The sequence below is a fragment of the Palaemon carinicauda genome, chromosome 36 (assembly GCF_036898095.1).
Source record: "Palaemon carinicauda isolate YSFRI2023 chromosome 36, ASM3689809v2, whole genome shotgun sequence".
Taxonomy (NCBI): domain Eukaryota; kingdom Metazoa; phylum Arthropoda; class Malacostraca; order Decapoda; family Palaemonidae; genus Palaemon; species Palaemon carinicauda.
The window spans coordinates 3,885,777-3,912,679 of NC_090760.1; the positions used below are offsets into that span (position 1 = coordinate 3,885,777).

The 26,903-nt window shown below is 39.7% G+C and overlaps 2 protein-coding genes across 8 annotated transcripts in view; one reads left to right on the forward strand and one right to left on the reverse strand.

The window, feature by feature from the left end:
- Positions 1 to 13,565, forward strand: part of LOC137628726 (DBH-like monooxygenase protein 1) — a 76,691-nt gene extending 63,126 nt beyond the window's left edge. For both annotated transcript variants that reach the window (XM_068359899.1, XM_068359898.1), the window contains exon 17: positions 12,882 to 13,565. The gene's annotated coding sequence lies outside the window, so the exon portion shown is untranslated. The remainder of the gene's footprint in view (positions 1 to 12,881) is intronic.
- LOC137628725 (zinc finger protein on ecdysone puffs-like) overlaps positions 9,509 to 26,903 on the reverse strand; it is a 110,529-nt gene continuing 93,134 nt past the window's right edge. For all 6 annotated transcript variants that reach the window (XM_068359895.1, XM_068359893.1, XM_068359897.1 and 3 more), the window contains 9 exons: positions 26,520 to 26,621; positions 25,544 to 25,672; positions 21,800 to 21,895; positions 21,424 to 21,484; positions 21,167 to 21,274; positions 19,422 to 19,567; positions 16,043 to 16,297; positions 13,572 to 13,750; positions 9,509 to 9,954 (listed from right to left, as the gene is read on the reverse strand). In XM_068359895.1, the coding sequence (XP_068215996.1) occupies positions 9,783 to 9,954; positions 13,572 to 13,750; positions 16,043 to 16,297; positions 19,422 to 19,567; positions 21,167 to 21,274; positions 21,424 to 21,484; positions 21,800 to 21,895; positions 25,544 to 25,672; positions 26,520 to 26,621 (1,248 nt within the window). In that variant the 3' untranslated portion in view covers positions 9,509 to 9,782. The remainder of the gene's footprint in view (positions 9,955 to 13,571; positions 13,751 to 16,042; positions 16,298 to 19,421; positions 19,568 to 21,166; positions 21,275 to 21,423; positions 21,485 to 21,799; positions 21,896 to 25,543; positions 25,673 to 26,519; positions 26,622 to 26,903) is intronic.

The window sequence follows — 26,903 nt, forward strand, 5'->3', positions numbered from 1 at the left end:
TTGGTACTACTCCTCCCTTACTGTTACTATGCCACTCTCCCTCTTAGTGGGTGGCTGGAAGATCCGCTGAGGGGGTACACCTTTCCCGTTCGTGGGTTAGGTGACGCTCCCAAATGTTTTTTTTCAATACTCAAGTTGAAATTAATAACTGCTTGTAATTTATCATAACTTTTATTTTTCCTCACATAGCGTTGCCATTCTGCTTCGTTTGACTAAATCAGCCGAAGTAGAAAGCAGATCCATTCGTTCCTTTGGAATCGGCTGCTGCTATTATAGTCCTACGCCTCTATGGCAGCTCGTGAGCAGCTTGCTGGTTACGACCTTTTCATTATGGGATGAGGTCCCTGCCGATAGTGGCATTGGAGAAACTAGTCTCGCCCATGTTTCTCAGGTAGCGCTCAATGCCGACCTTTAACTTGAACAAGGCTTGTTGACGGAATGCAGAGAGCACTGCCTCCAGGGGTTGGATAACTTTCCCTTCCGAGGGAGAGTTAACCTCCCGAGGTGTTGGGTTGTTCTCCCTTCCAAGGGAAAATTCCCTTCATCAACCATTTAGCAACCTTCCCGCTTACGGGGAGAATCGCTGACAGCTTGTTAAAGATCAGTAGCTGCTATCGCCTTGCCGAAGACAGCGCTTCTTCCCCCTTGGGCTGGAGGAAAGCAAAGTCCAAGGCAAGGTCTTCCTTCATGAGGACTTCTCTCTTGTCCGTGAGAGAGATTGATCTGTGACCAGCATATGTTGTACGCCTAGGCTTTTTCCCATAGGGCTGGAGAGAAGCATAGTCCTAGGCATTATCTTCCTTTGGGAGAACATCCTCTCGTTTGCAAGAAAGCTTGTGATCAGCTTTTTGTGACAGCAGACTCCTTTTGAACCTTCGGGTTCTTGTGTCAGGTGGGCGCAGGTGCTGCTGCCTGTTGGTCTGACTTTGTTCTCGTGGCCGACCCCGAAGACGTTGCTTCTCCTTTAGGAGCAGTAGGAGAGCAAAGTCCTTGGCATTTTCCTTATCCGGGGAACATCTCTCATTCGTGAGAGAATTGCTTGTGATCATACGTCTCCTTATGCTTATGCATCTCCCCCAAGGGTGGCGGCAGAGCTTAGAGCTTCTTGGGCTTGAGTAGTCTCCCTCATGGGTGGTTTCTGCTGGACGTTTCCCTTCGGGTGTTCGTCGGGTGGATGGATTTCTGACCCCTCTCCATCCAGGTCGTACTCCTCCTCCTACAGTGAGGAAACGTCTTTTGAACCCCCTAGGGTCACTATCTCCCTTCGGGGTCTTATGACGATCTCATATCGGGGTTGCTTGATCCGGAGCCTTTGGGCTTCCGTTGCTATGTTCCTTCTGGTTCTCGCAACATGGGACCTTCAGTTCCTCGTTTCGTTAAGCCTTTAGGTTTGCAGGACACCTAACCTTCGGGTTCTCGTAACCTGAGGCCTTTGGGTACTCGTTTTGCCAAGCCTTCAGTCTTATGAGACACCGAACCTTTGTGTTCTTGTTTTGATGATCCTTCGGGTCCTTGCAACCAAGGACTTTTGGGTCCTAGTCACGTTGAGCCTTCAGGTTCCCATTATGTTGAGCCTTCAAGCTCTCGCAACCCTGGTTACGCTGAACCCGTAACCAGGAACCTTCAGGTTCTCTTTGTGCTAAACCTACGGGCTTTCGCAACCCCAGTCTTGCAGTTCCATCAGGTTCTAGTGACCTGCCTCATGCTGAGCCTTCGGGCTCTCATGTCGCGTGGAACGTAGAGCTTGTGAACTCTCATGCCACCCGTTACGTTGAGCCTTCGGGCTCTCGTAATCCGAAGTCTTCTGTCTCCTGTTGCGTGGAACCTTAGTCACACTGAGCCTTTGGGTTCTCATGTCAAGCTAAGCCTTTGGGCTCTCATGATTATCGTTATTTTGAGACTTTGTGCTCTTGTAACCCTGGTTACGACGAGCCTTTCAGCTCTTGAAACACAGTTTTCTCTCCCTCGTCATGTTGAAACCTTGGACTCTCGTGACTAGCATCACACTAAGCCTTCGGACTCTCGTGACTGGTGTTATGCTGAACCCCCTGGGCTCTCGCAACCCTTGTTATGTTGAGCCTTATGGTTCACGTAACACTGAATTTCCAAACTCTCGTCACGTCAAGCCTTCGGGCTCTTGTGATTGGTATCACGCTGAGCCTTCGGGCTGTCATTTCATCGGTTACAATGGGGGCTCTCGTAACCCTCTTGGACCTTCGGGTCCTCATCGCTCAGACCCTATGGGTTCGCGCAAGATGGTTCGACCCTTTTTTTTGAGTTTCCATGACATAGAACCCCTGGGTTTTTGTCGCTCCGAATCTCATGGTTCGCAGGACCCAGAGCTTTCACCGAAAGCTCTATGGTCATCCAGTCCATGCTCGTTCCTATGCTGCGTCGCTGAGCAGAGCAGCGTCGCATGATGGAGTGGCGTCATGTTACTTGCAACGTCACTCTACACTCCCAGGTGGTTGCTATGCGTCAGCTAGGCTGGTCTCGTCAGCTCCATGCCTTTCATCTTCGGACGAACCACCATCGCCTTCCGGAACCCCACCCCTCCCACTAACTAGCGCTTGGGGTAGCAGGCAACTATATACGAACCTGCCTAATATATGTGTTTGTTTAGCAAACCTTCATATAGGAGACTACTGTACACCCTTTATGGGAAATTCTTGTCCCTGAGAAGTTTTATGTAACTTCAACAGGCTTTCATTAAAACTCATAAAAGGCCGCAAGAACTACTTCTGGGACGCATACGCTCTCTCCCAGACAAAACCTTGAGGTTATTGTCACAAAAACGCTTTCTACCAATTGTTAGAGTCAGCCGCATGCCATCATTCTGTCCTTGGCCACAACGAATTCTCGTTTTAACACGATAGGCTTGTGAGACATTTTATATTTTTTACCCTTACCGGGGTTTTGTGTAAAGCCTTTATTCCCAAAGGAGCAGTGTTAGCTTACGTTTATGAATGATAGCAACAAATGTTGTCAACTAATCATTATGTTTACGAACTTTACAAACCCCGCCCACAAGGGGGTTAGACAACTTTGTGTGTATGAACGTTGGCAAGCCCCGCCCACAGGGCAGGCACACCAACGGAGGAATGATCGCTACAATAACTGTGTTTTGTTTGTGGGCGTATGCGCTCACATCTTAAACAATACTATAGTTAGTCGACGATCAAAGATTCCTTGGGTGATAATGTTGCGATTTGTCGCACATAAATTAGTCCCCAACCAGGCTCAAATTAGTTTTCAAACGTTTACCCCCAGGCAAAGAATACACACACAAAACTGCAGACTGGCAGGTACATATGTGTGCAAGCAATCTTTCTGTCAATAAGGTCTATAGACCATCTCACAATAAGAACTCCATTCTAATAAGTTGTAGGTAGTACATTGGCCAGGGCCCCAGCCACCCATTGAGATACTACTGCCAGAGTTATGGGGTCCTATGACTGGCCAGACACAAACTATATTGGATCCTTCTCTTTGGTTACGGTTCACTTTCCCATTGCCTACACATACACAGAATAGTCTGGACTACTCTTTACAGATTCTCCTCTGTCCTCATACACCTGACAACACTGAGATTACCAAACAATTCTTCACCACTCAAGGGGTTAACTAATGCACTAATTGTTCAGTGGCTACTCCCCCTCTTGGTAAGGGTAGAAGAGACTCTTTAGCTATGGTGAGCAGCTCTTCTACGAGAAAGACAACCCAAATTAAACCATTGTTTGCTTGTCTTTTGCACGTAGTAGGTTGGCTAGGGCACCAGCCACCCGTTAAGATACTACCTCTAGAGAGTTATGGGGTCCTTTGACTGGCCAGCAGTACTTCATTATATCCTTCTCTCTGGTTACGGTTCATTTTTCCTTTGCCTACACACATACCGAAGTCTGGCGTATTCAGTACATATTCTACTCTGTCCTCATACACTTGACAACACTGAAATTACCAAACAATTCTTCTTCACCCAAGGGATTACTGCACTGTAATTGTTCAGTGGCCACTTTCCTCTTGATAAGGGTTGAAGAGACTCTAGCTTTGGTAAGCAGCTCTTCTAGGAGGACACTCCAAAATCAAACCGTTGTTCTCTGGTCTTGGGTAGTGCCATAACCTCTGTACCATGGTCTTTCACTATCTTGGGTTAGAGTTCTCTTGCTTGAGGGTACACACTGGCACACTCTTCTAGCCTATTTCTTTTCCTCTTGTTTAGTCAAAGTTTTTATAGTTTCTATAGGAGATATTTATTTTAATGTTACGCTTCTTAAAATATTCAATTTTTCCTCGTTTCCTTTCCTCACTGGGCTATTTTCCTTATTGGAACCCCTGTGCTTATAGCATCCTGCTTTTCCAACTATGGTTGTAGCTTAGCAATTAATAATAATAATTTTAGTGCCATAGCCTCTGTACCATGGTCTTCCTCTGTCTTGGGTTAGAGTTCTCTTGCTTGAGGGTACACTCTGGCACATTATTCTATTTAATTTCCTCTCTTGTTTTGTCAAATTTTTAAGTTTATATAGAAAATTAATTCAATGTTGTTACTATTCCTAAAATATTTTATTTTTCCTTATTTCCTTTCCTCTCTGAGCTGTTTTCCCTCTTGGGGCCCCTGGGCTTATAGCATCCTGCTTTTCCAACTAGGGTTGTAGCTTAGCTAGTAATAATAATGATAATAATAATAATACATCATACATATACCAAGGCACTTCCCCCAATTTTGGGGGGTAGCCGACATCAAACAAATGAAACCAAAAAGGGGATGTCTCCTCTCTACGTTCCTCCCAGCCTGACAAGGGACTCAACCGAGTTCGGCTGGTACTGCTAGGGTGGCACAGCCAACCCTCCCACATTATCCACCACAGATGAAGCTTCATAATGCTGAATCCCCTACTGCTGCTACCTCCGTGGTCATCCAAGGCAACCCTCATAATAATAATAATACCTGGACAGTCGCACTTCTAAACATCTCAACACATAGCTTGCGTAGGCCACGCACCTTATGTAGCAAGGTTTAGCGAGATGCAGGGACTCCTTATTTTTCGTACAAACCTATTCAAAATAAGGAGCCCCCAGGTAAAGCCAAAAGCCAATTTGGCAGGGACGTCCACCCTCCTAATGATTGGGTCGCCCCCTAATAAATAGCATAGGTTTGTATTTCAGTTACCGAACAAATGACAAATTCGTAGATAATTTGTATTTTTCCTTACGATAGAAACCTCTAGCTATTTATACAGACTTACCCGCCAGCCTTATCCCCCCTTGAAGTCCTACCTCCAAGCAAAGTGAGCTAAATCACAGGTGTGTGAGTGGGAGCAAACTAACCCCACTAATTAAAGGAGTGGGTGGTTAACCCTCGCTAAAATTCTAATGGCTCGTCCTTTCAGCTTTGCTAAAAGTAATAACCCCTAATAAATAGATAAAGGTTTGTATTGTTAGGAAAAATACAAATTATCTACGAATTTGTCATGTTGATGGCTATATCCCTTACAGGAAACCAGGTTATATATTACACTTCTACCTTCCAGTAACCAGACATACTGCATATGTGGTCTGCCTTCATAGGCAGTTCCTTCCTTCTTTCCGATTGAAGGTCTTAATTTTTAAAAAATACTTGGACCAAAAATTTCTCATAAGCGAATCTGCTTTGAACATTCAATACTTATGCCAATTTTTCTGATCACAGACTAAGAAATACAAACATTTTTTCATCTTTCACAAGGAGGAGAAAATCTCGGTCACGAAAGTTTTCAACGTTCTCCAACGGAGTTCCAGACACAACTATAATTTGGGCTACGCCTGCATGTTTGTCCAGCTCCCCTGTCTATGTTACTGGTCTGTAGATAAACTTATGCACATATTACCCATCCAACAATAGATTGAAGATACGTCTCAATCTTATCCTTTGAAAATAGTTGGGTGCGTTCGGTAGTTGCCGACCAGTCTCTTGTCCTAAAAGTGATCTCTCAGGAGATTTGCTGTAATAACATAAGCAAAACTGGCTACCTGGTTTACCAATTTGTATCATTCTTACTCGGCCCACCCCCACTAGATTGTTGGCAGTTGGAGGAAGGACAGGATCCTCCCCCCCCCCTTTTTATAGCAGAAGCGTGCAATCAGTTGCATGTCTTTACATCAGCTGGAGATTTTTTCTTGCTACGCAATCCCTTCACCCTTCGGGATGAACCGAGGAGCATTGATTTTCACTCAAGAGTCAAGGTTGCCTGTTCCACTCGAATGAACTTGTTAGCCCTTAGGAAAGGGGAACCAAAGTCACAATCCCGTGGTATTGTTGACCATCCTATAGGGTAATTATCCGTGGTATTGTTGACCACCCTATAGGGTAATTGGTTGACCAGTTTGTCCAGTGCCCTTCCCATTTTCCGATGACCGGATGGGGAAATCTTTCCTCATGGGTCCAAGGGTGCCTCAATTCCAAGTGGAATCAAGCAAGCAGAGACCCTGGTTCAACTAAGGTCAGAAGAACTGACAGACCTCAAATGGTGGGTGGCAGACAAGAACCTCCGCAAAGAGCTCAATCTTCTCTCCCCCCCCTCCTGGAACTAATTCTTCTCTCCCCCCCACCTGGAACTAATGCTCTTCAGATGCACCACAGAGGGGGGGGGGGGGCATATGCTGCACCAAATCATGTCCGTCCCTTGGTCCAAATCAGAAAGGTACCAGCCTATAAATCTCTTAAGAGAACCATCTAGCAGTAGAAATACTCAGATGGACAGAAGACAGCTAGGTGTCCCAATCCGCTCGCGTCATTCCTGGCAACAGGAATGCGCTTGCAGACAATCTGAACAGAGCGACCAAGATAGTGGGCTCCGAGTGGTCATTGAATCATCTAGTAGCCAACAAAGTCCTAACTTTGTGGGGTTCCCCGACTGTGGACCTGTTCGCAACGGCCCTGAATTTCAGGCTCCCGCTCTACAGTTTCCCAGGTCCAGAATCCCCGGCTCGCGTGCCCTTGATCACTAGATGCATTCCAACAATGGTATGACAACATAGATATGTACACTTTTCCCCCATTCTGTCTGATGAGAAAGTCCTCAACCAAGTCATGATAAGCAAGAACTTATCAATGGCTGTAATAGCTCCGATATGGCATCATGCAGAATGGTTCCCGGACCTTCAGCAGCTCCCGACGGACTTTTCCACGACATGATCTACTCAAACAGCCACATAACGACATCTTCCACAAAGCCGCAGATTCGATTCGACTTCACGCTTGGAGACTGTCCAGCGCTCCCTCTCTCAGAGAGGCTTTTCGTAATGAGTTGCGGAAAGGATGTCTAGACACCTTAGACACTCTTCAGCGTCAGTCTTTCAGGTGAAGTGGTCAGTTTTTGTTGCTATTGTAGTGGTTTAAACTGAAAGGAGTAGATATTTCCTTCTCGTTGGAACTTTCTTACTCCTACAGAGTTATGAGATTACTTGTCCCCAGTCAGAAGTTAGAGCTCCTTGGAACATGGTTCGGGTCCTTCAGTCTCTGAATAGTTCCCCCTACAAACCATTACACCAGGCAACAGATCGCCACCTTACCCTGAAGACGGTGTTTCTACTCACTTTTGGCTTCGGCTAAGAGTCAGGGACTTGCATGGTCTATCTTACAACGTCTCCCACTCAAGGAGAGGGGGAGAAGTAATATTCGGCTTCGTCTCTGAGTTCATGGCTAAGACTCAAAATCTGTGTGTCAGATCCAAGATTCAGCCCATTCCGGATAGTCTCCGTTCTGTAACCAAAGACCCAGACCAACTGATAATTTGCCCAGTAAGGAATCTGAGGTGTTATCTTAAAAAACAGCAGCAGCTCGCCCATGTGTCAGCACTTTGTCAACACTAGGAAGGTCAAGAGAAGGGTCATATGTACAGTAATACAATTTCTTCCTGGATCCGCAAGGTCATTGACTTTGCGCTTAATCCTAACCCTCCTCAAAAACAACCCAGAGTTCATGACGTCAGAGGCATTGCAACGTCCCTGGCATTCAAGAAAAACTACTGTGGCCCAGGTATTGCAAGCAGGCGTGTGGAAGCATCAGATGACCTTCACTGCCCACTACCTGCATGATGTAACCCACAGGAACATGGATGCATTCTCCGTTGGTCCTGTGGTGGCTGCACAACAAGTGGTCTAAAACACCTCAAGCTCCTTGATGGACAAGTAGCAGAGGGTTGAGGGTTGAGTTTACCCGGATTAGTCTGGGGTGAATGAGTAATGATTGACTGGCCTCTTTCTTCCTTTCATATTTCCTTGAGTAACTGTAAGTCGGTGGTCACAACTCCTGAGGTCTCCTGGTTAGCTCTCGCAGGCACTAGTCTATCTTGTCAAAGATAACTTGCATTTTAAATCAATATATCTAACATTGAGGTGGAGTAAACCCCTAACAGCCTAAGCACACGCCATGGATATAGTAAGGTTAGTCTTTCTATGCATGCCTTCACGTGTTTGTGCGAGGCCATGCTAGTGTATCAGAAGGAAAAGCAAGGTTCTGAGGAGGTAGCATGCTCCCGCAAGAGCAAACTCTCAGGAACTAGAGAGTGCCCAGGTGAGATTTTTGCGTTCACCTTGAGTGCATGTGTCTAGCGATGTTTCTAGACACTGTGTCGGGGGTGATGGGTATCTGTAATTGAGGCGCGTGAAGTTGAGGTGTTCAGAAAGGTTGACTTGCAGCCTTGCTGAGGGTGCATGCTTGTCAAGCACTAGATCACAGACAGTCTGACTATTGGTAAGCAAAGCAATCAGCTTGGTTGAGAATGTTGAATCAACTGCACTTGCTAGGTTGCCTGTTGCCTGCAGGAGTAAACAAATCCTTCAGAGAGGATCCTGACCCTTTGACCTCAGGGAAATCCAAGTCAAGGCAGTAAAGGTGAGAAACCTGCATTCACCTTTGGCTAACCTAACAGTTGTGGGAGATAAGAAAGCATTAATCATGTCTCAGAATCAAGGAAGGACAATATCCCAAGATGCAATAGCGTCAAGTTTGGAACAAAGTCTGAGTACTGATGAAAAATGCTAGAAAATCTGCCAGTCTCCAACCGGTTGAAGAATCTATCTCAAATGATGTCTGGTATCAAACCGAATACTTAGTGAGCAGCAGGCCAACTACCTATACCATGTTATACAGTTTTGACTGCCGTATTCCAGCATCACAGTTATTCTCCAATGTAAAGGATGATGGTTTGTATTTGTGTAGGAAGAAATCAGTTTTCTACTCATTAACATTCATATACTGCACAAGCAATCCATTGCTTTAAATAGAAACTTTGCTTGTAATAATTACATTTAAGCAAAAAAAAAAGAAAAAAAAAAGAGGTAACCCAAAGTTGGAAATTTATCTCAAAATACTTTGATAAAAGGTTGTAGTTTACAATACTGGCCATGTCTGATGAGGAAAGAGTTCTTCATTACTTGTCTTGCACATACTCCTTGAGTATGTGTTAAGAAAATTAATATCTAGTGTCTCAATATAATATACTGTACTCTCAAATGAAAGAAAATCTGGAATATATGATTTTATTGATATAGTATTCTCAATGGTCTATTAATTATCTATACCTTAAGCTATCCGCATCTAAATGCTTAACAATATTTCAAATAATTAATTACTAGCATTTTTACAGTTAATTCCATTGTAAATCCTAAGAAATGTGATATAAGAAAATTACTATGGTTTGGAATTGCTGTATCATCTAAAACTTAATTTGAATTCCCTTATAACTAAAGTAATTGGTGGTTTCCTTAAGTGTTACATGTGAAACAATATCATACATTTTTTAGAAATGTTTCATGACCCTTGCCCTTCTAGCTCTTGAAGGTCTTCGTTTCACTTCCACTTCTTGTTCTTGTTCTACCTCGACATTCTCCGCTTTTTCTGCAGTTTCCTCCTCTTTAGTTGCTTCTGATGAGCCAGTTTCTTCTTCTGTCTTGCTCTCTACCTCAGGTTTCCTGAAAATAGCCAGACATGTAACCTGTATTTATTAAGACCATAAATAGTATAAGATAAACAACAAGGGAGCAAGATATTGTTTTTAATAAAAACGAGGCAGCACAATACTGTCTTCAATAAAAAAAAGAAAAAAAAAAAAAGCAGAATGTGGATTATCTTTCAGCAGCAGCTGGAGATAGCCGTTAGACTTCAATTGCGAGGTGGCAACCCTGCTTAACCACTTGAGCGGGTCGACTGGGGGTTACCCAGCCGCCTCTATATATACTCTCACAGCAGTGAGACGTCACTTTTTATTGAAGACAGGACTTTTGGGGGAGAGGTGATGGCAGGCCAATTTATATAAATAACTCCAGGTTTATATTAGTTTGGGAAAAATACAAATCATCTCCGAATTTGTCATTTGTTCCCATTCTAACAAACCTAACGTTATTTATATGGATGACTCACTCTTAGGTGGGATGAAGTCCAATATCTGGCATCGACATTGACCCGGTTTTACCTAGTACAGTATATGACTGTGGTCTAGGGAACCCTCGCAGAAAGCAATGGGGACATGTACAGCATAACAATTTTATAATTGTTATGGGAAGTGTTGATCTTCCGCTGGAGGTGCAAGACGCAGAGGGATGAGGCGAAGGTGTTGGTACCGCACTTAGTCGCGGTTCCGACACATCTGCTCATGAAATCATGAGCAGATGAGATTCATGTCCAAAATCGCAAGTTTCACATGTCAACTGACGAGATTCATGAGCAGAAGTGCTCGCAACAGTAGCCACAGAGGAAGAGGAAGATGTAGCGCCTTCCTGCTGCCCCAGAGAAGCACCTACGTCCGACGAAGTCAGCAGAGGAATCCTCTGAGTAGGGATTACTCTAGTTGGGGAACGCGTCACTGCGGGACGAGTTTCCAAGTGTCGCATAGGCAAACGCTTTGCTAGAACTCCCCAGGTGGGAAAAGGCACTGGAGGTTTAGCTGGACGCCTGATAGAGGAATGGTCATTCTCATCATCAGCTCCAATCAGAGGTCGTTTGGAAGGTTTGGTTGAGGGGCTACGTGCTGATGGACTGCGCATGCGCCTACCTCTACCTTTAAATAAGGAACGTCTAGACCTTGACCGCGAACGTGCGGTTCGTGATCGTGAACGAGAGCTCGAACGGCGAGAATGCGACTGTCTGCCTCGCGATCGAGAATCTTGTTCTCGTGAACAGTACCCTTGCAAGTGTGAACGCCACCCTCGTGAACTGGAGTGTCGTCCTCCCGAGCGCTGTTCTAGTGAACTAGATTGTACAGATCTAGAAAGCAAGCGTCTGGACCTAGATCTAGACTTTGCTCACGATTATGTAGAACTCGATCGCAAGACTTGTCCTCGTAAAGAAGAATGCCTCCGAGGAGAGTGTTGAGACCTGTCTCATGAGTGCGAGCGCCTTCTAGAAGAAGAGAGCTATGATCCCTAAGATCTTCTGATCGTCGTGAACGGCGATTATGGGAAGAGAGTCCAGAAGGGCAAGGCGATGGTGATGCTCGTTCTATCGCGCTGCTGATGGTAAAAGCACTGGACCACGGATGATCTACACTTGCAACCTGCGGGTGGGTTCCTGTGGGGAGAAACAAAGGCTTGAAGGTTAGGGGACGACGAGGTCCCAGCATGGAGAGGGTTCGTCGGCAGCAAGAGCGAACGTGAGCTATCACCTCGTCAACGTCCCAAAATTCCTAAGGATCTGAAAGGGAGAATGGCTCGCCAGCGGCGGGAGGAAAATGTGCTCCTCTAGGGGAAGCAACAACTACCCCCAGTACCCTGGGGATGCCTAGGAATTAATTGATTTGCGCTCCTGCTCGATTGTCCCTCGTAACAGCACGAGCGAGAAGGAGCTTTTGAGAGAGATTTGGGTGTGCAAGAAGAAAAATGCGCTCTGCTCCCCGAGGGAGACAGTTGCACTTCGTCGTCTTCTTAAGCCGCCCAAATTTCTCCCATTGGGAGACAGAGCACTCCCTACACACTGCGCAGGGCAAACATTGCTCGCATCGATGCCCTCAGCAAGTAGGACACAAAGAGTGCAGGTCGGTCTCCAACGACGACCTTGCGCCCTGGACAGCTTCGCGTGATGAAGGCAATCGAAAGAGAATACAAGCACACCTAAAAGGGAAAAGTGAAATTGAAATAGTCCAATGACAGTCAGGAGGACAGCGGACACATCCGATCTCTACTGAGCCAAAAGAAAAAGTGACATCTCTCACTGCTGTGAGAGTATTTCTAGAAACGACTGGGTACCCCCAGACTACCAGCTCAAGTAGTTAGGCAGAGTTGCCACCTCACAATTAAAGTCTAATGGCTACCTCCACCTGCTGCTGAAAGATAATCCACATAAATAACGGAGGGTTTGTTAGTATATGGGAACAAATCAGTGCTGATGTTCTCATGAACAATAATCTCTTTCTTTCTGAACATCTATGAATGCCTGTACACCCTTATGGCAAGATTTAACTGAAATTCCTTCAGTGTAAGGAATTATAGAGGCAAGGTAATTATGAAAGACAGATGGATGACTATCTCCCTTCATGCATATCCTTTTTAACAGGTCTAAGTGAAACACTTCACTTCAACTACATAGGATAAGTTGCAATGGCAAAGCACATGCAATAGACACTAATCATCTTCCTACATACACAATTCAGTCAGGCTTAGTACATAGTAGTGATAAGAAGAAAAGTGAATGATAGACTTGGACAGACATACCCATCTTCTCTCATGTACCTCATTGCAAATGTGACGGTAGGACTTAGAATGACAAGGAAAGCATGAAGCATACTGATAACTAGACAAAACAATTCTACAAACATATGGTAAAACTAGTTTCCCCTAGCCTTGTCTGTACGGGAATAACAAAGTAGTGAAAAAAAAAAAATAATAATGCCCTTCTATTCTTCCAGGTGGAGAAACATGATTCATCAAATAGGAACTACCATGATATCATACTACTACCACCAGGATATAAAAATCAAATCAGGGGGATACAACCTGCATGTAGCTTTAGCTAATAAAATTCTTTACACACATTCTAAATTAGAGCTAATCATGTACATTTACTATGATAATGTTATACTTTATTTATAGATATCCCACAAATGAAAATATTTAAAACTTTTTCTCTTGTTTGAGACATGATGCAGAATAATATAATCTATAAAAAAAAGTGTGTACTCTTCATGTATTGTAAAACTCAATAATTTGTACTTTGTTTTGTCAATAAAAAATCATTATCATAATGTATTTTCTTAATCCAATAAAAAAAGGACCAGAATAGCACGTCTCTAAATTTGAAATTGAACCTCAATGTTTTTCCATTATCTTATTCATGGATTCTAATCTTTATGCTTTGCTAACATATGCTACAAAAGAATGGCCAATTTACAATAGTATATAAAACAGAAGAGAAAGGCAAGTTCTATTCTGAAGTGGAAGACCTTGGCTCTACAACAAAACATCTTCTATAGACAGGGTAAGTACTACATAGATAACCACACATAAAAGGCATCCTAATAAAATTCAAATACTAGTAAAATGAAACTTTATGAAATCTATTTTCTTTCAAAATTCAATAAAACCAAAGTAGTTCTTACTCATCCTTAACAGGCTCATCTTCTTCTTGCTCATCATTTGACATGGGATCATCTTTGGTATCCTCTTCGCGAAGCTCTTCTTCAGGTTCATTATCAGGTTCCAATGCTGTTTCTTCATCATCAATGGCCTTCTCTTCTAAATCAATAGTTCCTTCATCAAGAGGGGGCATAGTTTCTCCCTGTAATAAGTTTGTTACTTTACACATCAAAATTGAAATCTTAAATGAAGCAAATCCAATGAATATTGTTAATGGAGCAATAGGGAGAGATACAGCAACTACAAGGATGCAGTGCTTCTTGTGACCGGTAAGGAAGCAAGGGAAAAAGTACATATGGGCGAGTGGACACATTGGTGCAATAGAAAAGGTAAAGGAAGAATTTAGTACAGGTGATGTCACAAGAGATGCTAGGGATAGCAATATTATATCATCATCCTCATAATTGCTAACCAAATTAAAACCCCAGTTGGAAAAACAAAATTCTACAAGCGCGAGGGCTTCATGAAAGTAGCTAAGTACAGTATAGGAAAAGAAACAAATGAAGAAATGAAGTACAGTATTAGGGAAATAAAAAGAATACAAGTGCAAATAGTCAAGTCTACTCCATATGTAAACCATCTATAGTAAAAAAAAAATTGTAGAGCACTAAACTTCACAGAAAGGCTTGGACTTTTAGAATTTACTATAAATCTTTATAACAAGAAGAATTATGAAGTTTATAAAACATGCCTTATGAGCTTATCAAATGATAGTGCCAAATGTTAATAGTTTCTGGAAAAAATAAAATCGATAGAACTGTAAGATTATACTATTCCTAGTTCCTATCAGAGTTTAAATACAAGGGTCTCTCAATTAACATTATAAAAGTAGCACCAAAGACCAACTATAGTATATTCACAATCATACCATAGGGTTTCTGTAAACTACTAGAACTAATTTCATCATAGAAACTCTTGAAATATTACCAAATGTTGAAACTTTACTTTAAATGGGATCTGAGAAAACACAATCTACAAGTCACAAGCTACCAAAACTATGTTTAGCTAATGGAGTAACATTATTAGTTCTCCAGGATATGCAAAAAGAACACTTTCTACCTAAACGTTGAGATAAAGTTTAACCTTAATAGTAAGAAAAATGAAGGGTATCATTTTGGTCAACACGCCTGTAAGAATCAAGTACTTGAGTTCGTGGAGCTTAATAAGAAAATTCCACTTTGGAAAAACAGTAATGAGACACAAGTTTCTCAAAACTGTTTATTGTTAAACAGACTGGCCAAAAGGGTTGGCTTTTCCTTTAGACAACAAATAACACTTTTCTGGTTAATGCCATAGTCCTAATATGATAGTGGCCACCATTTATGCTCGGAACTCTTACATTACAGTATATTTTTTCCGTGTAACGCTGTCAATATTCCGCTGAAACAGAAACTTACTGAGCCACAAGTAAACACATTTAGTCTCTGTAAAATCAAACCTATTCCTTTTCCAAAGACTATAAGCCTCCCATTCCCTCAAATAAGCATGTCTACAGCTTCCACTAAATTTTGCGTTGTCTCTTTTATATAAAAGATCTACAACTGAGAAGTACAGTAGTTTGACTATCAATTATATTTACAAATCTAAAACCCTTAAGCCTCAAATTCTTTATATAACTGTTTTCTGACTATTTAATTGTATAAAAAAAAACACCATCAGACATTTAAAAAGTATAAAGGATTTTTTATAAGAAAAAATATAAAGACCATGCTCTGGTTAAAGACTAAGCTTTAACCAACATAGATTATGAAGCATAATAGTGAATCTGGACATAAACTATGTAGGAATTCAGGCAATGAGTACAGATATTTTTCATGTCTATCCACAATCATAATTATAATGATGAATAAATTTCTCAAACTTCAAACTCAACCTGTTAAATATAATCCTTTGTAAATGAAACATATCTAAATAGCGGTCAAGTAATTGCTGACTATACTGGTTTAAAATGTAGCACCAAATGTACGAGAAATTATCTACTACATCTATTACATGAAACAGCAGCTTCTACAATCTAATCCTCTTTCAAGAACTCAACTCATAATGACAGTTTTTCTAACAGACTTTTAAGTTAATACTGAAAATTCTTTTCTTATATAGATTACATCAAATTTAAAATTCTCTTCAAGTTAAAAGCTATAATAGTATTAAAATATTTCATAAAACCAAATAGCCAATGGAGAAATTATTAGTAGTATACAACTGTATATGACAAATTCTAATTTTGCTTCTTACTTATTACCTTACCTTTATACTTTAACTCACAGAATGATTAAAAATAAAAAAGATCTTATCCAAACAACTTTTAAAGTGAATCCAGATTACCATGAATCACAAAGAAGATAATTCTTACCTCATGACTGCTCCATACCTATATCCAACAAAATGTTACAGCAAACCACAAAGAAAACAAACACCCCTCAATAATGCTTACCATCTCGTCATCAGCCGCAATATCTTCATCGGCCGCCATTTCTTCATCAGCCTCTGCCTGTTCATTTTCCTTTTCTTCTTCTTCTTCATTGTTGTCTGTTTTTTCCTTATCATTCTCTTCATTCTCATCCGCAGGACCACTGGCTTCAATAGCTTCATCAGCATTTTCTTCCTCCTCTTTTACAGTTTCTTCCTCATCCTTTTCTTCTGTATCTTCTTCTTCATCCACTTCTGGCATTTCTTCATCCTCTACCTCCTGAAAGTTACGCAGTTAAATAATGATGACCAACAATTAAAAACCAGGTACATAAGGGTTCAAAATTATAAGGCTTGACACATAAACAAGATTTACCAAACCACCGAGTAACTACCGTATTTCCCGTGTCATAGGACGTTACAAGTGGTAAGACGCACCCATAATTCAGCTAAGAGGTTTGTGGAACAAAATGAGGATTTTACAAACTAAGCTAGCAGCAATTCTTAGTCAGTGTGATTTTTATTTGGCACAGTAAATTTTCCCATTTTGGTTGCATTACTAAAGGATCAAGTTAATATTAATTAGTTGCAAGCTGGTTATCCCAATTTTATCACATTTCTACATACGAAACCTCTAAACCTATCATAGTTGCCACCACAACTACACGTTTAGTGTTTGCTGTTTCAAGTATTGTTTACATTAATGGAGTGCAGCCAATGTTCTTAATCTACTTTTTGGTAAAGAAGTAAAATTCCAGTAATATTTCCCAAATTCCTCATATAGCTTACACATTTTCCCACAAAATTAATTATTGATCAAAGTCTCTAGAAATTCCTATATGTGGAATACTTCTGCTAATGTATGGGACTCTAGGGCTAGTTACTTTTCTTCTGACTTGGTAACATCGCACTCAACTATCAGATGTTTTTACCAAGGTCGTATTCAACAACGGTTTGTTTGTATTATTTTAGAATGAAGCTTCATCTGTGGTGGAAATGTGGGAGGTTGGGCTGTGGCACCCTAGCAGTACCAGCTGAACTCGGCTGAGTCCCTGGTTAGGCTGGAGGAATGTAGAGAGTAGAGGTCCCCTTTTTTGTTTTGTTTCTTGTTGATGTCGGCTACCCCCCAAAATTGGGGGAAGTGCCTTTGGTATATGTATGTATGTATGTACTACATATGAATGATGATTGTAGGTTTATATTTTAGGTCTGATGAGTGTGAATGCTTGTATGTCATTAAATGGTTGTTTGATGGGTTCTCAAAATCCCCTATACAACTTTTTCCTAGTGTTAAGACGCAGGGTGATTTTGGGGGGCATTTTTCCGGAAAAAAAAAGGTGCGTCTTATGACACGGAAAATACGGTATTTAAATTGTTATAAAAAAAAAGTATATTTATAACATGAATAAATTTTTGTATACTTACCGACTGTTACATTCGATTATTTAAGTGCAACAGAAACTCAGTCACACCAACTTGTACCTTTTAAGACAATAAAGAGGAAGAAGGGAACTTATACTATGAATAATGGGTACTTCTTATATTGTTTATTTTGTTTCCTCACTGGGCTATTTTTCCCTGTTGGAGCCCTTAAGCTTATAGCATCTTTCCCCATAAATCATGGAAAAGAGGCATAGCTGAAAACCTTGACCTCACTGGACTTTAAGATGACATAAGACAAGGCAGAGAAGAGGAGATGATGTTACACCCACCTGAAGGATGGTAGTAGGCTCCAAATTATAAACGCCAATGAAAAGGAAAAAGTTTGCCTGAACATACATTAGACATGTCGGAATAATTCCTTAACCCTTTTACCCCCAGGCTATTTGGAAATTTCCAACCCTTAACCCCCAGGGGGTTATCTTTTTCCCAGCACATTTTGCAGTATATTTCTTTTAAATTGCTCTACCAGCCTTAATTTTTGTCATAAGAGAGGTCAGGTTGGTCTCATTCTCTTGGAAAATGCCTGAATTTTTTCAAAAAATTATAAAAAATATGGAAAAAACATTTTTTATAGCATTTTTTTGCAAGGACGTACCGGTACGTCCATTGGGGTAAAGGGATGGCTCTTGTGAAACGTACCAGTACGTCCTTTGGGGGTAAAAGGGGTAAAAAGTCCCTGGTGGAGCCAGGAGGAAACCACAGGTATGGAAAAGCGGCAATACTGAGAACAGAGTTTCCAAGTATTTAGAGGATGTAGTTTTACTTCCCTGATAGTTTTACTTTCCTGATGGGGCAAGGAAAAAGGTCATCCTTTTAAATAGTCAGGGAAGCCTAAGTGAAGTATGGCACCATAAGATTAAGTCTCAACAATAAAACCTTGGTAATAAAAGGATAATTGACAACCATTGCTTCAGCAGATGGGGTACAAAATCTATGCCATAATTTGTCGATGGTGAACAGCTTTTCAACTAAGATACTATCAGAAAAATGAAGTCTTACATTATTAGAGGTGGTGAAAGCCAACAAAAAATAGTGAAATCATCAAAGTAACAATGAGTGATCCAGTAAAGGGCCTGAAAAAAAAAAGGTAATGTTAAGCTCCACAAACATAAAGGAAAATCCAAAGCAAGAGGTTTAAAAGTGAACCAGGGGAAATATGATGGTACACCGAAGAGTGATGGCAGTCGCAAGAATGGCCAACGCTCTTTACATAGTAGACTCACCGGATGGTGGAAGTCCTTAAAACCAACTGGCTGGAGACTGTCCCAGGGTCTCTGTGGGCTATGCACAAGCTGTTTAACCCTTTTACCCCCAGGGTTTTTGGAAATTTCCAACCCTTAACACCCAGGGGTTATTTTTTTTCAAGCACATTTTGCAGTATATATTTTTTTAAATTGCTCTAACAACCTTAATTTTCGTCATAGAGAGGTCAGGTTGGTCTCATTCTATCGGAAAGTGCCTGAAGTTTCTCAAAAAATTATCAAAAATATGCAAACAAAATTTTAAATGGTAGTTTTTTGCAAGGACGTACCGGTACGTCCATGGGGGTAAAGGGATGAGTTTTGTGAAACGTACCAGTATGTCCTTTGGGGGTAAAAGGGTTAAAGGGTACCCTAACACCTTGTGATCCTAAAGGATGATGGGCTGGGCAATCGGTGCTAGCATAGAATTTAGCTATGTGACTTGGCCGGGTAAGAGTGAAATTGGAGCCAAGTCCCTCACTTAACCTAGACATTGGCCTAAGGTCATGATTTCAAAAATTCTTTGCTGGTATCCCTGCAGGTTGATACAAGTTGGTGTAACTGGCATTCCATAGTAAAGAATTTAGGCAATTTACCGTAATATTTAAAAAACCTCCCATACCACAATCAATAAGTGGCAGAATTTATAACTATAATTATCTTGACAACTATAAAATGGTCTACCTTGTGCCTTAAAACCTGGCTCCTTGATTCTCTTACCTTCAATTTTCCTTCAAGATGGGTCATCAGCATCAAATAATGATTAAATGACCGACAGTGAGCAAGGGCCATGTTGTTGTAGGAAGGAAAGCTCTTATTACAAACAGTACAGTTGTATCTCCGCTTTTTGTGGACATACCCCAAGCCTGCAAATAAAGTAATTTGTTTAATCTGTGGAGACAATAACACAAACTTACCATCCACAATAATAAGATGTTTCTCAAGATGGGGAACTTAATATAATTATCTCAACGCAAGGTTACTATAATTATACCAAATGCACATTCCTCTATCTTCATATTAACTAAACATGAAGATAAAAATAAAAACTGACTGTACTAGTCAAAAACTAGATGTAATAGTTGAAACAATTGGACAGTTAAATGAAAGATTAAAAGTCACAAATAAAAAAGAAAGCAATGCAGACTGTGATTAAAATAAAAAATATTTGAAAGGATATCAAGAACATCCTGTGCAATCAAATTATAGACAGCCACATAATGCTTCTTGTCCTATGGCTATTGATTTTTGTCCTCAAATGTTGTATTTGTCAAGCAAATTATTCCTTATCAGCTTTGAACTAGTTAATAGTCCCTATGTAATTAACAAGTATGGAAGTATGGTTTGCAGTGAAAAATATAAAATTATAATTTGTTTAAAATTTTTTTAAAAATTACTCAATTACTTTGGCAACTCTTACAGAAAACTTTTTGAAGCAGTTGCTTCTTTACTTTAATAAATATTGCATATATTTCCTTACTAGTTGATATTCTATATCAAAACTAATTTCTATACTAGCCTGACATTCATAATGCTTTGTTCCTGAAGCTGCCTCAAGGCTGACGCTAATCCAGAAAGCTAAAAAATTTCCCAGTGTATTCTCATCAACAGGACACTCCTGTAACCTATCAAGGTGACATCTGGTGGTTAAAGTCTATCTACTTCAGTCTTGATGTCAAAACTAATATCCTATCTTCTTTACCTCCTTAGTCAGTGGGGGAAGAGGGTAGGCATGTATATGAACATCAGACTAAGTATAGAAATAAAAAAAAATTTAAAATTACTTTTACTCCTTTAAACCTCCCATTACGAAGGAGGTGAGTCATGAAGGAAAGAGATAGGCGATTTAAAGTACAAAAGAAATCAGGATTCTTGAAGATAATGTTTAGTAAAGTCCAATTAGGTAAGCTTATTATCTAGACCCAACAAACTTATTAAAGGCTGGGCCTGTTCTAGTTCTGGTGCAGCATTACTAACTTCATCCCTCTATGATTAATTAGCCAAATTTCTACGGATTTTAGCCTCGATTAAAAGCTGGGGTAGCGTCAATACTGAGTCACCTTCGGAGGCAAAGCAATACTGAGTCAACTTCGGAGTCAAAGCAATACTGAGTCAACTTCGGAGGCAAAGCAATACTGAGTCAACTTCGGAGGCAAAGCAATACTGAGTCAACTTCGGAGGCAAAGCAATACTGAGTCAACTTCGGAGGCAAAGCAATACTGAGTCAACTTCGGAGGCAAAGCAATATGAGCCTCAGAGGAGGTTTGTAGAAATAATACCAAGCACTGCTAAGACCCTGATACTGAACTACAGCTATCAAACAAATTCAATTAAATTATGCATCTGAAATGAGAGTGGATGTACTGAAATTACACAAAATATAAGCACTTTAATACGGTTTCTAATATTCTGCACGGTATAATAAATTTTAAACGTACAATAACCATAATAATCAAACATGTTACCTATGGGTTTCTCTGGATCATATTCAGGGAAGTCAGCGGGGGACTCCAAATCAAGACGATGTTTGTCCTTGAACTCGCGCAAAGTGGCAGATGCCAATTCTTCTTCCCCTACCAAATCAAAAATAGACAGATGCAGTAAACCATAATACACCATTTTTTGTTACTATTAAGGTCCATAGGATATTGGATCTCACATATAACACTTAGGAATATTTATAAATTCAAATAAAACGTTAGGAACTACGTGGATCACCTACCTCCGAAGGCCATAACAACTTTCTCCTCGAGAGGGTTATCAGTCTTTGTCTCCATCTGTCTCTGGAGATAAGATCAACAGAATTGGGACTTTAATAGAAGTTGATTAACCAACAGAGTAATGTTTACTAAAAAATGAGAGAGAGAGAGAGAGAGAGAGAGAGAGAGAGAGAGAGAGAGAGAGAGAGAGAGAGAGAGAGAGAGAGTATAATTTTTCCATAGCAATTAGCCGACCAAAGTAATAGCTGGATGTTCAGAAGCATTGAATACTGTTTATCTGTCAATATCTGTAGATGTTGATAATGAATTTGATACCTTCTAAAAATGAGAAATTAAGTTCAGCACTGTAACAATAAAAACCAGATATCATGTACTCACTTTCAGATGAGGGATAGTAAGACGATGATCTTCAAACTCCCTTCTCCTGATGAAAGTTGAACCACAGCATTCTCGAAATACATGATTATCCACCAGCTAAAAAAATAAATGAAACATATAGTATACTTTGTTGGAAAAATAAAATCCAACTTGCATAAATAAAGAAAAATAGATTATTCATTTATATGAATTTTTACTGTGTAGTACAATATTCCACTATACCATCTAATGTTAGTACTGGTATTTGCTTCAGCAACTATTTCATACAGATGTAGAAGGCTAAGACCTCTTTTTGATGCAGATGCAAAAGGCCAAAAATAAATAATAATTTTAAAATTAATTTGTATTTCTTACAGCTATAAAACCTGAGTCATTTAAAATGGAGAACTGTTTTCAGCAAAGCAGTCGAGATTGTTAATGAGGTAGTAAATGACAAGTGGTGAGCGCAGTCCAGTTAGACTCTTCTATTTTATCTTTGGCTTAGGACTGAGAAGGTTAGTTGAGGTGGAAGGTGTAACTTAAAAGGGCACAGGTTTGTATAACTTAGAAAAGTAATAATTCCTTTCAATGGTGTCTTTCTCTCATGATGAGAATAGGAAGTCTGGGATGAAATACCTGGTGCAAAGTAACCTAAGGAAAGTGGATGCAAGAGAACTACTTATTTATAAAGTCTCCTATGAATGGTGTTCAGGAATCTAAGATCTATTTCAGCACGTCAGATTCAGGGTGTAGCAGTATGAATGATCCATCACCAAGAAGAGGGAAGGAAAGAAACAGATGGGTTAGTCATTCTACCTTTCATTCACTTACATTGAACAAGTTATCATGGACAAGATACTTCCTTTCCTGTATTGGAGCTGAGCTGGCTACACAACTACTCAAGCCGTCACCTCAGGCTAAGAACTAGTGTTGAAGGACTTTTGTGGTATTCCCTACAATAGAAGGCTATGAAGTTTGTTTCTCCTTCAAGTTTGGCATTCCCAAAACTCCTTCAATGCCTGTCCGACTACAAGATTCTTCAGAGTTTAAAGTTGGATCTACACCCCTGACTGATTTAAGCACATGCTCTTTGACTGTCTCATGATGCCTCAAAGACTATTTAAGACACCTGTTTCTTGATTTTGTTAATGCTAAGGAGAGTCGTTGAAACTCAAGCCTGTGACGTAAAGTCCTCTTCACATAGCACTGCTGAGCCCTTATAGAATACAAAACATCTTAGAATTGCCACCAGATGCTTCATGAAGTGAGAGAATGGAGTAAACTTAGGTCAACTGGTTTTGAGTTTTGTCATAAATTCTGGCACCAAAGCAATAGACTTTCTTCCCCCTTTTGTGATAAATAAGACTCAGTACAACTTGCCAAATCAGTTTGCCTAAGCTACTCTTAGCAATAGGAGTCTTGAGAGTTAAGTATCCATCTGATACCTTTGTCAAAGGTTCATAGCAGACTTCTGAACACCGGTAATTCCTTACTCCAGGGGTCTGAGGTCCTGAAATGGGTAAGACTACTTAAAGCTCATTACAAGCATAGACATCCCCCACGAGGAGGAGAGGTTATGCTCTTTAGTCGGAAGACAAGGCTGAAGGCTGAGCAGTAGCCTTTCTTATTCGTGATCAAGTGGTGTTTCTTGAAAGGATGAGTAAGTCTGATCTGCTTTTAAAAGGGCAATGGATTGGGATATCACTAGGCTTGTGGCCATCTTGAAGCAATCAAGTTCCTCTGAGACTGAATGTCATCAAAAATCCATTGATCAGCCGGTGAGTTGCACCGATTGAGGAAAAGCCATAGGCTTGCCTTAATGAAACTGGCTGATAGCTCTATGACATGAATCATTGGCCAGATATGCATTTGCTTTGTAGATTTGCAATGGTAGTGTACAGACCACAGGTCCTGATCAGACTTTGGAGGTCTGGTAGAGACCACAGGTCCTGATCAGACTTTGGAGGTCTGGTAGAGACCACAGGTCCTGATCGGACTTTGGAGGACAACACAACTGCCTTTGAAGGGCCAGGGCTAAGGTCTTTAAGCTTTATAGCCATATTATTGGCGTAACATTTGCGCACATTCTGAACAGTCATTTTATTTAACTTTGTGCTAGTTTGTAATATCTGTTGATGATAAAATCCTACCTTGAAGTTATTTCATCAGTTGTACAATACATTGCAATAAAAAACGCTTATTGTTTGTGATGTACAGCTACACAGTATACATGTACTATGTATAATAAAGTGGTAAGTGATACAAGATGGTGATAAGAATTAAGTGGTAAGTGATATAAGCTGGTGATGAGAATAAAGTGGTAAGTGATATAAGATGGTGATGAGAATTAAGTGGTAAGTGATATAAGATGGTGATGAGAATTAAGTGGTAAGTGATATAAGATGGTGATGAGAATAATGTGGTAAGTGATATAAGATGGTGATGAGAATAATGTAGTAAGTGATATAAGATGACATAAGATGGTGATGAGAATCAAGTGATATGTGATATAAGATGGTGATGAGAATCAAGTGATAAGTGATATAAGATAGTGATAAGAATACAGTGGCAAGGGATATAAGATGATGATGAGAATACAGTGGCAAGGGATATAAGATGGTAATGAGTAGCGTATATTTACGATAATTGCCGAATCGTGTCGAATATACATGGTAGTCTAGGCTACGAATGTTTTGTAAATATTTCAGGTAGCAAGTCTCTTGCTTTACATACCAGGTGCTGAATTAATAATTTTATACCTTTTCATTCACTAAATAAGTTAGCTATTACATATTATACTGCAACTATGTAATTTAGTTATTACATGTCCTGTAACATCCTTAGGTTACAATTCTTGTTATTTCTTGTAGCTCACCATGCATATGTAAAGTTAAATGATCTGCAATTTTATTTTTTCAAAATTATAACTGAACTTCTTGAATGGTTTTTATTAGTTATAAGAATTACAGCCTAACGCAAAAAAAAAATTGGGTTTGCATAAAAGAACACAACTTGAAGGTATCCTATGCCACGATTGTTGGTGTATAGCCTAACTACATTTTCTTAAATTCGATACAGTTCATCTGGCAAGGCTTATAAGAACACAACTTGAAAGATATCCTATGCCATGATTGTTGTTGTATAGCCTAACTAAATTTACTTAAATTCAATAGAGTTAATCTGGCCAGGCTTAAAAGAACACAACTTGGAAGATATCCTATGCCATGATTGTCGTTGTATAGCCTAACTAAATTTACTTAAATTCGATACAGTTCATCTGGCAAGGCTTCCACCCAATGCATCAATTAACAAGGGTAATTTAAACAATCTTATATTCTAATTATTTCAACAAGACCACTGACATAAAGTTCTAAATTTTCCTAAAAGTGGTCTGATAGGTTTGCTTTTATACATTAAAACCAACAAATCCTGGACTACATTTGCATTAACCCTTTAACCCCCAGGCTATTTGGAAATTTCCAACCCTTAACCCCCAGGGGGTTATTTTTTTCCCAGCACATTTTGCACTATATTTTTTTTTAAATTGCTCTAACAGCCTTAATTTTTGTCATAGAGAGGTCAGGTTGGTCTCATTCTCTTGGAAAATGCCTGAATTTTCTAAAAAAAAATATAAAAAATATGAAAAAAAATATTTTTATAGCATTTTTTTGCAAGGACGTACCGGTACGTCCATGGGGGTAAAGAGATGGCTTTTGAGAAACGTACCAGTACGTCCTTTGGGGGTAAAAGGGTTAAAATTCTTACCTCGTGCTCAATAGATTTCTTATGGCTCTTAAATGCATCAGCAACAATGCAGTCACATTTTGGACACCTGGTGTAGAACGACTCCCTATTGGCATTCCCAGATTTCTCTCTCTCTCGGTTTGCTGACAGCTGGTTAAGAGAAAAGTAAATTTAGATTGTTAATATGGTAATTTTTTATCCTAAATCTTCTATAGTTTATTGTTTTCTATTTTTTAAAACAGTAAATAACATATATTGAAGAAAATCCTGTAATATATTTTACAATATAAAAACGGCACTGTTTTGAATTTCAAGCTACGTCAGCAGTACTGTACTTGACAGTGCTACAAAATGGGATTTTGTTGAACGAGGACACTTCTTCCTATCGCAGTGAAACAGTATCAACCATCTTACTCATATAAAAGATGACTATGACTTTACTAATAAAAGTGTGAATGGGAGAGAGCAACTTGATTTAAGTAATGTATTACGTAGACTTTAAAAAATATTGTCTTTCACATCTAACTTGATTTGATTAAAACCTTTGTTTACCAACTTTTGTTTTCTCAGTTGTAAAATAAAACATAAATAAATGCACAGTATGTTGAAATTAACAAAATAAATAAATACTACAAAACTGTATTTTTTCTCCTTTCCAAATTTCCTTGATGTTTTTTCATAAATGTAGAAGAAGAAAAGACTAATCAAATAAAGAAAATTTGATAATACACCATTTGCTACATCCTTGAATATACACACCCTACTAATATAAATACACAAATATACAAGACGTTTATACGTATACTGTACGGGGCATTTAAAAATTCAAACATATGGACAAAACATCACCACCATTCCTTTCTTTCTTACATATTCATTACATGGGATACATTATCCTGCTATACACATCATTGTTGGGACTATGGAAACTTATACCAAAACTCAAAAGCAACTAGCGTAAAATAATAACTTGCATAAAATAGAAATAAAAATATACCTTAGCATCAGCCCTCATCAGTTGCAGAGCAGCTTCACTTCGCTGGTTGTAAATATCTAAAAATAACTTGTGCTCGTCGCTCTTTTTGTGATTCCTAAAGTTCTGGAAACGGAAATAACAAAGCATTAATAACAGAAAAATGAGGATCATGTTAGCAATGCCCCAAAACCAACTATTTACAGTGTGCATAACAGCATGACTGCATGATTTCATATTTATTTTCTCTGTGTGCTGTAAATTTTTACTTTACTTAATTTCATTATAGTCAAAATTTCATTACCATCCTAAAAATGCATCCAATTACAACAGTTCTATTGAAGATAAAAACAGTATAAGATGAATGCTATATAAATGTGTTTAGAACTGAAAAGATCGACATATTGT